Source organism: Mustelus asterias, chromosome 13, assembly GCF_964213995.1.
Source record: "Mustelus asterias chromosome 13, sMusAst1.hap1.1, whole genome shotgun sequence".
Classification (NCBI taxonomy): domain Eukaryota; kingdom Metazoa; phylum Chordata; class Chondrichthyes; order Carcharhiniformes; family Triakidae; genus Mustelus; species Mustelus asterias.
In genome coordinates, this window is record NC_135813.1 from 38,165,320 (window position 1) to 38,178,764 (window position 13,445).

Here is a 13,445-nt window from a genome sequence, read left to right on the forward strand (position 1 = left end):
TTAGTGTCCCGGGATGTGTAGGTTAGAGGGATTAGCTAGGGTAAATGCATGGGGTTATGGGGATAGGGCTTAGGAGGGATTGCGGCCGGTGTCGACTCGATGGGCCGAATGGCCTCCTTCTATTGTAGGGTTCTATGAAGTCATTTCCAAATTGGTTCTACTATTCTCAAATATAAAAAAGAGCACAGAAAGTGCTGTAAATACTCAGCAGATCTGGCAGCGTGGTGGAGAGAGAAACCGAGTTAACATTTTGAGCCCAATGTGACTCTTCTGGAATGGTTATGCTCAACTTGAAGTGTTAACTCGGTTTCTCTTTCTTAGATGCTGCCAGGTCTACTGAGTATTTTCAGCAGTTGCTAGTTTAATTTCAGTTTTCCAGCATCCGCCGCGTTTTGCTTTGATTTTGGTTTTACTATCCTATTTTTAAAGGGCCATCATTCTTTGGTTGGCAAATTATTTCAAGCCATGCATGAAAGAGAACGGGCTTGAAGGAAAAAATCAGATACCACAATAGAGAGCCCATCATCACTTTTGCACAGGTTAGCCATGTGAAATTGTTTTGTCAAACCTTTAAATAATAGCTTGATGTGGCTCCTGCTCTGACCAGGCGAGAGATGCAGAAGTGTCCAGAGGGGCAATTTTGTTCACACAGAGGGTGGTGAGTGTCTGGATTGAGCTGCCAGAGGTAGTAGTAGAGGTGGGTACAATTTTGTCTTTTAAAAAGCATTTAGACAGTTACATCGGTAAGATTGATTTAGAGGAATATGACCCAAACATGGGTAATTGGGGCTAGCTTAATGGTAAAAACTGGGCGGCATGGACAAGTTGGGCCGAAGGGCCTGTTTCCATGCTGTAAACCTCTATGACTCTAAGACCACAAGAAACTACAAAGGGTCATGAACAAAGCCCAATCCATCACTCAAACCAACCTCCCATCCAAGCATAATCAAGGACCCCACGCACTCTGGACATTCTCTCTTCCACCTTCTTTGGTTGGGAAAAAGATACAAAATTCTAAGGTCATGTACCAACTGACTCAAGAACAGCTTCTTCCCTATTGCCCTCAGACCTTTAATGGACCTACCTCATATTAAGTTGATATTTCTCTACACCCTAGCTTTGACTGTAACACTACATTCTACACTCTCCTTTCCTTCTCTATGAATGGTAAGCTTTGTCTGTATAGCGTGCAAAAAACAATACTTTAACACTGTATACATGTATGTGACAATAATAAATCAAATCAAATCAAAATCAAAATTAAATTCAAAGCAGATGAAGGAAGTGAAATGGCAGAGGACATGGCAAAGTCACAGGTGATGGCTGCCGTGACGCACATACTTCTTATGAAGCAAAGAGGCATCTCACTGGATACCTAAGCCCTCGAGGAGAAGCTTGCTCAAGTACTGAATCAATGCCAGGTTCCTCTCATTAGTCACTGTGTGGGTAGAACATAAGATTTTCCTCCTTGCTTTGAACACCGAGGCAGCCAACTTTCACCACTGAGTAAAATTCACAGCCCATTTATTTTGCAACACCACCATCACCCTTTGAATACATTGCTGCAATACAAGGGAGGTGCCAGAAGCATCTCCAAGCACAAAGATCACCACTTTGCACAATAGCGCTGCCCTTACTTGACTGGGAGATAATGTGCTGCCATTGGGTGAACATAATTGGCTGCCAAGTTGATTCAACATTGGGGAATGTCTATGGTGGAAAGTGGAACATTTACCTTCATATTCTCGCATCTTCAGTCATTACTGTGCTGCCCAAGTCCTTAAGAGCACAGTGGCTAGCACTGCTGTCGCACAGCGCCAGGGACCCGGGTTCAATTCCGACCTCGGGTGACTGTGTGGTGTTGTACGTTCTTCCCGTGTCTGCATGGGTTTCCGCCGGGTGTGCCCGTTTCTTCCCACAGTCTAAAGATGTGCAGGTTAGGGGGATTAGCCATACTAAGTTGCCTCTTAGTGTCCCATGATGTGTAGGTTAGGGGGATTAGCCATGCTAAATTGCCCCTTCATGTCCCATGATATGTAGGTTAGGGGAATTAGCCATGGTAAATGTGCGGGGTTATGGGGGCAGGACGAAGGGGGTGGGATGCTCCGTCAGAGAGTTGGTGCAGATGGCCTCCAGGGGAGAGTTTAAAATACAGGCACATGCACTGGTAACCTTACATATAAAATGGGGATGAAACAACGGAGAAACTGTTCACGAGAACTAACATTGAATATCAAGTTTCTCACCAGCAGTTGCTTTGCAAGTTGCCACTGTTTAACCATCTTCTTTTTAGAAGTTTAAAATAGGAAGGGTATCACGACATACTTTATATTTATTGGTAAACAATTTGCAGGTTTTATTCTCAGCCTTCAGCCTCAGCTTCTGGTACTTGTTCTATTGTGGGCTCTTGTTGGAAAGTAGACAACAATGGAAGAAATCAGGCTGGGAAAGCAAAGTCAGGCAGGCTTTGAAGGGGAAGATTAAAAAGATTCAATATTTGAACTTTTTTGACAGTATTTTCTCAATATTGTTGAATTGAGACACAAGCTGCTGAAGCTTTTCATCTTGCACACATCGGGACAAACACAAGAATGCCAAATTTCAAACGATCACGGCAATTTCTACTATAGGAGAAAAAGGGTGCTGATTGGTTAGCAAGTTGACTCTGCTACGAAGAAAGCAACAAGGAACTATGTTCAAGCCTGTTTCCTAAATTACCCAGTAGCTTTAGGAGCCACGCGTTCTCGATGTAAAAGCAAAATACTGCGGATGCTAGAAATCTGAAATAAAAACAGAAAATGCTGGATAAACCCAGCAGGTCTGGTAGCATCTGTGGAAAGAAACAGAGTTAACGGGTGGGAGTTTCTGGCCGTGCTCGCCCCAAGACCGAAAAATTCTACCTGAGGTCAATGGACCTTTGTGTGGTCCGTATCCCGCCTGCTACGATTCCCGTGGCAGGTGGGACGGGAAAATTCTGAGACATATGGACTCGAAGCATTAATTCATGAAGCGTTAATTCTATTTCCCCGTATTTCTGTATGTAATTTTGCTACCACTGTATTCTGTACAGTATACCTACTAAATAGTTGTGAATCTGGCTGATTCTCCTGAAAATACTATACTGATGTGATCACTGAAGGGTGAGTTTAGATCAAGCTATGCCAACATCCATTGCTGATCAGATTCAGTAGAAGATTACAAAATTGGAACTGAAATGCAAAGAATTGGGAGCAAATAACAGGTCTTTAATTACTGGATATGAAAACTTCAACAAGCGAGAGAGATAAACACTGCAACCAGACTCTGAGGAGAGAATCCGTGCTTCCCAACTCGACTTATCGGCCAGAAATCTCCCGCTGGGATTCTCCGGTCCCGCCGCAGTGAATGGAGTTTTGGCTGAGCGCCAAATTCTACCATTCCCGCTGGCAGTGGTGTGAACGGAATCGGAGAATTCCAGACACCATGTTGCTGATGTTATGTTGAGCATCTTTCAAAGATGAGCAAGCAGGTTGAGGCAGTCTGGTATGTGAATATTTACAAAACCTAGAAAGGATATCTAGGAGAAGATGATCAATTTTGAAGGAGATTGGTCACCGCTTTGACCCCATGAATCATCCTTTGAAGCCCTATGGAACAAACGTAGGGTCTGAATGGTTTTCAAGATTCAAAATTTGAAGTTCAGCTAAAAGAAAATCTCCTCAGTGCACCCAAGAAATAGTTGGATGAATGAGGAATGAAAACTCTTTTGGCAACCTTATCATTCTACTTCTTCCTCCTATATCTCTGGTATGGAGTGATGGAATACACTGCTCCAGGTGGACTAGTTCAATGACCTATTTAAATGTTATTCTCGCAATGATAGACAAAGCACCAGCTTCATAATATTCATTAATGCTGCATTTATGTCTGTTCATTAATTTGTTTCTCTGCCAATGCCACCTAACGCTAAGAAAGCAGAAGGACAAACTAATATGCAACTAAAGCCAAACACAGACAGATCCCAATATGGAGTGGGAAATAGGAAAGTAGTGATTAACATTATTTACATGACCAAAGGCACTGAGTCTCATTGCAGGGGGACCTGGTTGCGGGGCAGGGGATTCCAGTCACCTCACCAACAGTTCACCCAAATGGCATGAAGGACGGGGCTTTCCCATCCAGGACCAGGGATCGGAGGTCAAGGAAAGAAAACAGAACAACCAAGGCGACGCCTTTCCCGACCTCGCGAACATCATGCCTTTCCAATAATGCATGGCGGTCGCAAACCTGAAACACCTCCGGCCAAATGCGCAGGGCGCAGGCGTGCATTCGAACACTGCGAATCAGTGCTTGAACCTGGCGTAGAGAGGGTGACTTTGACATCTGAGGTAACCGGACTCTGTTGGGGAAACATGAGCAGTATTGTTCAAAGACTGGAGGGGTGGCGAACAGTGAGGACATTTATTCACCAAAAAAGAATGGGAACTAGTGTTACATAAACAGATGTTCAGCTTTTACTTTTCTTATATTTCTTAAAGAACATGATAAATAAATCATTCACCACAACAATCTTCACAAAGTATGCTTTTTCATTAAATAGTTTCAAAAGGATTGGTAGAATTATGAACATAAGTGATGGTTAATAATGAAAATGGGAAACAGATGCCAGAGTCTGTGCATCAGTGGTGGCTGCTCATTATTTACAATGAGTTATTCTCCCGACAACAAGGTGAGGATGGCCAACACGCAGAAACAATGCCAAGGCCAGCACTGACACTGCACTTCATCAATTGGTTATTTTCCCAATGTAAAGCCCATGGGCACAGATGGATGACAGCTTGGTATGGCTCCTGCTCTGATCAAGACTGCATTAAACTACAAAGTCCAGTCCATCACTCAAAGCAGCCTCCCATCCATTGACTCTGTCTGCACTTCCCACTGCCTTGGGAAAGCAGCCAGCATAATCAAGGACCCCACGCACCCTGGACATATTCTCTTCCACCCTCTTCTGTTGAGCCAAAGATACAAAAGTCTGAGAACACGTACCAACCGACAAGCTTCTTCCCTGACTTTTGAATGGGCCTACCATATATCAAGCTGATCTTTCACTACACTCTATTCGTAACTGCAACGCTACATTCTGCATCCTCTCCTTTCCTTCTCCCCTATGTACTCTATATACGGTATGCTTTGTCTGGATAGCGCGCAAGAAGCAATACTTTTCACTGTATCCCAATACATGTGACAATAATAAATCAAATAAACAGGATAAGATATGGGATCATTCTCTGTTGCGCATCAGGCCCGAGAATAATAGAAACACCTCAAATCTAATCCTATCAATGGCAATTTCACAACGCATTTGGTGTTAACTGTTTTACATTTCCACAGTAGGTCATCTGTTGGGGAGAGAGGGGAGGTGGGACGGTAAATAAATAATTGGCTGCTTCACTTGGACCATCATTTTCTCCCAGCCCAAAACTGCCTGGAAACTGGAATCCGACACTCACGCAAGTGACAAGGTTCATCATTCCTGAGGCTCCATGACCAAAGAGGTACCCCAAATGGAAGAAAAACAAAAAAACAAAAACAAGCACAGAACTCCTCATAGAATCCTACAGTGCAGAATTGGCCCATCGAGTCTACACTGACCACAGTCCCACCCAGGGCCAAACCCCATGCATTTACCCTAGCTAGCCCCCCCTGACACTAAGGGGCAATTTAGCATGGTCAGTCCACCTAACCCGCACATCTTTGGAATGTGGGAGGAAACCGGAGCACCCGGAGGAAACCCATGCAGACACAGGGAGAATGTGCAAACTCCACACAGACTGCTACTGTAGAAGTGACAGAAAGATTCGAGCTGACTACAGCCACAAATAAGATCCCCTCAGGAGGCAGGAGGATCGCAAAAGTTACAAAAAATGGTTAGAAACGAAATAACTGAATGAAAATAGAATCAATATTGGAAACCTAAAGTGTAAAAAAACAAGAAAGTGGTGGACATGTTAATCAGTTTCTGACAGTAAAATTGAGTATCTCGAATGTCCAAACTCCACACAGACAGTCAGCCAAGGCCAGAATTGAACCCAGGTCCCTGGCATTGTGAGGCAGCAGTGCTAATCACTGTGCCACCATGCTGCCCTAATGCTGACCAGTCTTTTATTTTTAAATGCTGCCTGGTCCACTCTGCATTTTTATCATTTTCTCTTTTTATTGAGAGGAAGTAAAACATCATCAGCTCCTTCCAAGCACTTTGTACTGATGGTGAAGAGAACGGCATTCACGTCGAATTATTAAAGGCAGTGAGGGCCCTCAAACATCTGTAAACCATTAATCAAACAGTGAGGGGTAAACACTTGTCAAGTTATGAATCCTTATCTCTCAATTTACCAGCTGACCTGTGGCCCCCTCTTCAGCTTTTCCAATTAGGTTTTTGCTGAATTGCCGAGCGTTTGATCGTTAACCAATGCTGAGTCAATACGATTGGAGGCAGAGCTTGATTCTTGATCTAAATGTCTGATGGGAAGGCTAACATTCGCCACCATGTTTTCCTGGCTGCAAAATTCAACTCCCTGTTCCCATCTTTTCTGACAAACCCACTGGGAATCCTTTGATTATGAATTTGTTGCGGGTATTTAATTAATTAGATGCTCGCGAACAGCCCCTGGTAGGAGGCAATTGTTCAACCAAATGGAGTATAACAAATATTTGGTGCTATGTTGTGGTACTCCCTGGGTCCAAATGCTGCTGTAAAGGACCTACTGTGCCTGCTGAACAAGGCCAATAGACTCGATGAATTTGCTCCTAATCTTGCCTAACTCCCACCCACCTCAAAAACCTCTTAGCTTCCCAACATACATCTCCACGTGTGCTCATACTTAACATCTCAATATTCCTTAATTTTGTTTCGAAAATGCCTTATTTGCCCCAGTGGAACTCATTTTTCTGTTAGATTTTCTGTACAAAGGCACGCTAGGTACCAGCTAGCATGTGCACCTGTGGAAATCATAAGGACATGGTTAACAAGATATCGGAATGGCAGTAGTTCACAATGAGTACTCCTGACCGCTTTGCGGGTCCTCAAAGGCCTCTCTCCCCTTGCTTAAAAGTGGGAACAAAAACAAAAAGGTGTCCTCGTCTGAAGAGATAAGAAACATGCTTGGACAAATCGATCTGGTGAGTCCCCGTGGATTCCTCGTGCTTCATCAAGAAACTGCTCCATGGTGTGTGTGTGTTTGCTTCTGTTTTTTTTTTGCAACTGTACATCTTACAAATCCCGTGGGAAAATGTCAACAAAGTTTTGTTGTCAGCAGATCCGCCTGCTTTAGAATCTCCGAGTTGTACATGTCCAGGGCGTGGTTGACACGCATGACCTCGCTGCTGTTGAGCTTCAGGCGGTGCTTCAGCATACAGGAGAAGAGGTCCAGGGGCGCCTTGCCCGCAGCCACTGGGGGGGCCAACCGGTTAATGCGCTCCCGGATGTCCAGGAGCAGCAGCATGACAGAGGACGAGGAGTGGAACTGCGTCCCCTGCGCGTACGACTGGTTGACCTGCTGGACCGCGCTGCGTAGCAGGTCGGTGTTGAAGCGCAGGCTGTAGCCGTACACCTGCACGTCCGAGATCTTGATGTAGATCTGCCGCTTGTTGGGGTCCGAGAGGTCCACGGGGCCCTGGGCCGTCTCGTTGCGCAGGGAGGCCGGGAGCTTGGCGCGGCTGCGCAGGTAGACGTGCACAGTCTCGAAGACTGTCTTCCACCTGTTGCCCAGCAGCAAGGTCCAGTTGTAGCAGGGCGAGTCGTGCAGTCTCGTTTTCTCCCAGGTGGGGTAACCGTGCTCGCCGATTGGCGTATTCCAGCCCTCCGAGTGGCTGCCACTGAAGGGGTTAATGTAAACAAAAAACACCGGGTCCAGGCTGCTGTTCCTCATCTGACAGATTTTCATGGACAGCCCCACCACCATGTGGATAAAATCCACACGGTTCTTGTTGCTTTTGAGGGTCAGCGACATCCGCTTCCGCCATCGAGGGTCAAAAAAGGTGTCAAGGCGAATCTCGTTGCTGATGAACATGGTCTGGATGGACAAGCGGGAGTCCTTTTTCGCCAGGAGGTAATTGAGCTCCAGGTCGTGGAAGTCCAGCTCCGTCTCGAAGCTGACAAACTGCTCGCTGCGCTCCGAGTCCACGTTCTGCGGCTCGCAGCGGCCCCGGTACAGCTTGAAGCCTCGGTTGCAAGAGCCGCACAGGGAGATGTTGGCCAGGCTGCACATGGCGCAGCTGCTGTTGCTTCCGATGTTGCAGGGGATGGTCCGCTGGCACACGTTGGCCACCGTATGGCACACACAGCTCTTCTGGCTCTCCAGGAAGGTGCCCCAGTAGCCGTTTTCACTGCAGTACAGGAAGGACTGCACTCGGTTCAGCCACTGGTGGACTGACCTGCAAACAAAAAGCAAACAGGCACGTTAATCAGGATCAGGCATTTTGGTCGGAAAAATGGGAAGGCGACTTACTATCTAAATAGGGAGAGACTTCGAGGTGCTCCGGTGCAGAGGGATCTGGGTGTCCTCGTTCATGAGTCGCAGAAAACTAGCAAGCAGGTACAGCAGATAATAAAGAAAGTGAATGGAATATTGGCATTTATAGCTAAAGGAATAGAATATAAAGGTCAGGAAGTATTGTTGCAACTATACAGGGCATTGGTGAGGCCGCCCCTGGAGTATTGTGCACAGTTTTGGCCCTCTTATTTGAGGCAAGATGTAGTGGCATTGGAGGCAGTTCAGAGGAGGTCCACCAGATTGATTCCAGAGATTAGGGGTTTGTCGTGTGAAGGGAGATTGAACAGTTTAGGCCTATATTCCCTGGAATTTAGAAGAATGAGGCGAGATCAAATTGAGGTATACAAGATGATAAAAGGTATGGATAAAGTAGACGTGAAGCAGATGCTTCCTCTTGTGGGGCATTCTAGGACGAGAGGTCTTAGGATAAGAGGTAGCAAATTTAAAACAGAGTTGAGGAGAAACTACTTCTCCCAAAGGGTTGTGAATCTGTGGAATTCGCTACCCCAAAGTGTGGTGGACGTTGGGACAGTGAGTAAACTTAAGGAGGAGTTAGACAGATTTTTAGTTGGTAATGGGTTGAAAGGATTTGGGGAGAAGACAGGAAAATGGAGATGAGGAGCATATCAGCCATGGTCGAATGGCGAAGCAGACTCGATGGGCCAAATGCCCTAATTTTGTTCCTATATCTCACAAACTTATAAATTGAGTTCCCTTGAAAGGAGGTGGTAAGGCAACCAGCACCTGTCAACTCCCAAACCCCTTATTAATGAGAAGGTAAAGGGCAGCAATATTGCAGGGACATCATCATTTCCAAGGCATATACTATCCTGACTTGATATACATCTCCATTCTTCCCATGATATGAAAATCCTGGAATCCCTATCACGTGGGAGCACTTTCACCACAAGTATTTGCAGCGGGTCCAGAAGAAGGTCTACCAAAGTCTTGTGTGTGAAACTAGGGAAGGGCAACAATTTGCGTGGGACAATGATGGTATTTTTAAAAAACTAGGGCTATTGTAAATCTGAACATAAGAAAATAGAGGGTGTGATCTTACCGACGGTTCACGCCACGTTCCCACTGCAGCATGGTTGGAGGATTTAGCACTCAGCCAAATCTCCGTTTACTGCAGCAGGATGGGAAAATCCCACCGGCGTGAACAGTGGTAACATTCCGGCCTGGGTATTTACACCCCAGGACATTACAGCGAAAAGCCACGTCAACAATTCAGGGGTAAACCCCCGAGAGTCTTCACCTGAATCATTGCCCCTTTGCCTTTTGCTTGTTTGAGCTGTTCTTTTCCACTATCTTTTGTTCTGAGTTTTAATTGTTGGCATGTATATGCTGCACATACACATTGAAAGACATGGACTGGAATTCTCCAGCCGATTCTCTGGTCCTGCTGGCAGTGCACCCCCTGCCGCGGGTTTTCCAGTGGTGTGGGGTGGCTTCGAAGGCAATTCCCATTAACAGCGGTGGGAAGGGAAGATTCCGCCGCCAGTGAAGGGCATATTGCCTCCCGCCAGCAAGAGAAACGCTGAGGGAAGAATCTTGCCCAGACTTGGTTCACAAGAATGATCCCAGGAATGAAGGGTTTCTCATATGAGGAGCGGTTGAGGAGTCTGGGCCTATACTCGATGGAATTTAGAAGGATGAGGGGGAATCTAATCAAAACTTACAGAATACTGAGAGGCCTAGATAGGGTGGACATGGAGAGGATGTTTCCACTAGTGGGAGAGATTAGAACTCGAGGGCACAACCTCAGAATGAAGGGACGCTCCTTTACAACTGTGATGAGGAGGAATTCCTTTAGCCAGAGGGCAGTGAATCTGTGGAAGTCAGTGCCACAGACAGACAGGCCAAGTCATTGATTTCTTTAAGACAGAGATTGATAAGTTCTTGATCAATAAGGGGACCAAGGGTAATGGGGAGAAGGCAGGAGAATGGGGATGAGAATCATATCAGCCATGATTGAATGGCAGAGCAGACTCGATGGACTGAATGGCCTAATTCTGTTCCTATATCTTATGACCTTATCACTTCCAGTGGCTGAAGCAAGGTAACTACTCTTGCACAGAGGATGGATTAATCTAATTAATGGTAGCACACCAGAAGCAATTCAAACCATGCCACGAATCACGAGGTCTGGGGATCATACACCATTGATTTAACTCAACCTCATTCATAGGACAGTATTTTCACCTCACATAGCCACCATCTCAAGTGTGCTGGTGTACAAACAGGTGGCAGCTGTGCTAAAGTTGTATAAGGCGAGATTAGGCCAAATTGGGAATACTGTGTTCAGTTCATAGAATCATAGATTCCCTACAGTGCAAAAGGAGGCCATTCAACCCATCGAGTCTGCACCAACCACAATCCCACTCAGGCCCTAATCCCATAATCCCACATATTTATGCTGATAATCCCCCTGACACTAAGGTCAATTTAGTATGGCCAATCAACCTATGCACATCTCTGGACTGTGGGAGGAAACCGGAGAACCCGGAGGAAACCCACGCAGATACTGGGAGAACGTGCAAACTCCACACATACAGTGACCCAAGGCCAGAATTGAACCCAGGTCACTGGCGCTGTGAGGCAGCAGTGCTAACCACTGTGGCACCATGCTACTCTGTTCTGGGTACAACACCTCGGAAAAGACACACTGCCCTTAGCAGGGAGGGAAAAGCAGATTCTGATGACTGATGCTGGGGCCAGAAAGGCTAAATTGTGCAAAATGGCTGCATTTACTATTCCCTGAAGTATAAGTGGTTAAAAAGCGGTATATTTGAGCTGTTGAAGGTGAACGAAGATTTCATACTTCCTCTCGTGGGGAAGAACATTAGAAAGTAAGGGTGAGCTGTTCAGGGGCTAATGGTAAAAAAGATTCCTTCACACAAAGGGTGATGGGTGAATTTAACATTTTTAAAACTGTGAACGATTAATTTTTATTAGCCAAGGACATTTAGGCGTATCGAACCAAAGCAGGTAGATGGAGTTTCCTCCCACAATCCAAAGATGTGCAGGTTAGGTGCATTGGCCATGTTAAATTGCCCCTTGGTGTCCTGGGATGCATAGGTTAGAGGGATTAGCGGGGTAAATTTGTGGGGTTATGGGGATAGGGCCGAGGTGGGATTGTTGTTGCTGTAGACTCGATGGGCCGAATGGCCTCCTTCTGCACTGTAGGGTTTCTATGATTCTATGAGTTAAGGTGCGGATCAGCCATCATACAATTAAATGGTGAAGCAGGTTCGACGGGCTGAATGGCTTGATACTGTTCCAATGTTCTTACAGTAAGTAAGTGACATAAAGCCACAAAATCTGTCTAGTATCCAAAGTATTATTCTGGTAATAGATCTCACAGTTTGATGTTCCCACCTTCAAAACACTACTCAATTCAGGCAAATCTCAGCCTATCGCACTGGGGAAAGGCAATGATGTTATTATATTCTGTTATGGAGTAGGGATAGATGCCGGAATTCTACTGCCTTGCCCACCACGGAATCGGAGCCGGTGAGGGGCGGACAACGGAAATGTCCGTTATGGCTCGAGCAAGGCCATAAAATCCTGCCCAGAAAGTCAGTCATGATTATATTGAATGGCAAAGCAGGTTTTTATGTTCTTACATTGGTTTGTATCGCCTAATGTGATTTACACCAAAACTCCTGAATTAATGAACCACTTCTTCTTCTTCACTGGCCTGAGATCGTGCTAATAGCAGATAAAATATTAGCAAAAGAACAGTGAGCAATTTCCTCCAAAAATCCTGCCTGTGTTTTAACAGGATCAATCAATCATGTAACAGCAGCAAACCTATTAATGCGATTTTGATTACACACGCTTGCTTTTTTAATAAAGTTGTCTTACTTAAGTTATTTCCCATCAGCCATTCTCTTTACATTTCTCTGCTCACCCATAGCCATTTCTTTCTCCTTCCCGCCTGACTCTAGACTGGAAATTAAGAGGCTTTGTAATGACTCGTGAGCCTCCGGCATCTCCTCAAAAAGGCGATTACCTTGTGTGCGCCTCGTCAAGTGAGTAGAGCAGTTTATTTGACCTCATGGGCTCTCTCGGTCTAGTATGATCACGTACTTTGCTGATGCTCACAAACACGGGCGGCACGGTAGCACAGTGGTTAGCACTGCTGCTCCACAGCTCCAGGGACCTGGGTTCGATTCCTGGCTTGGGTCACTGTCTGTGTGGAGTTTGCACATTCTCCTTGTGTCTGCGTGGGTTTCCTCCGGGTGCTCCGGTTTCCTCCCACAGTCCAAAGATGTGCGGGTTAGGTTGATTGGCCATGCTAAAATTGCCCTTAGTGTCCTGGGATGTGTAGATTAGAGGGATTAGTGGGTAAAATATGTAGGGATATGGGGGTAGGGCCTGGGTGGGATTGTGGTCAGTGCAGACTCGATGGGCCGAATGGCCTCTTTCTGTACTGTAGGGTTTCTATGATTTCTATGAACACGAAAACTTTTAGAAGTTGATGCTGAGTATTCATTGAGAAAGAAGACTCTGGAGTTTAAATGATTGAGGGGGGTTTAATTGAGGCATTTAAAATGGTCAAGGCATCCAATGAGGAAAACTGTTTCCTCTGGTGGGGAAATGCAAAAACAGGGACATGGAAGCTTCAAATTCAGAGCATCATTATACCCTACAGTGCAGAAGGAGGCCATTCGGTCCATCGAGTTTACACTGACAACAATCCCACCCAGGCCTTATCCCTGTAACCCCACTCAGTCAATCCCCCAACACTAAGGGGCAATTTAGTATGGTCAACCCTGCTAACCTGCACATCTTTGGAGTGAGAGAGGAAACCGGAGCAGCCGGAGAAAACCCACACATACACGGGAAGAAGGTGCAAACTTCACATAGACAGTAACCTGAGGCCGGAATTGAATCCAGATGCCTGGG

At 45.8% G+C, this 13,445-nt stretch overlaps 1 protein-coding gene across 1 annotated transcript in view; it reads right to left on the reverse strand.

Moving 5' to 3' along the window:
- Positions 1-4,479: 4,479 nt before the first annotated feature.
- Positions 4,480-13,445, reverse strand: part of brinp1 (bone morphogenetic protein/retinoic acid inducible neural-specific 1) — a 400,353-nt gene continuing 391,387 nt past the window's right edge. The window contains exon 8 of the mRNA XM_078227598.1: positions 4,480-8,412. Coding sequence (XP_078083724.1) covers positions 7,272-8,412 — 1,141 coding nt within the window. The 3' untranslated portion in view covers positions 4,480-7,271. The remainder of the gene's footprint in view (positions 8,413-13,445) is intronic.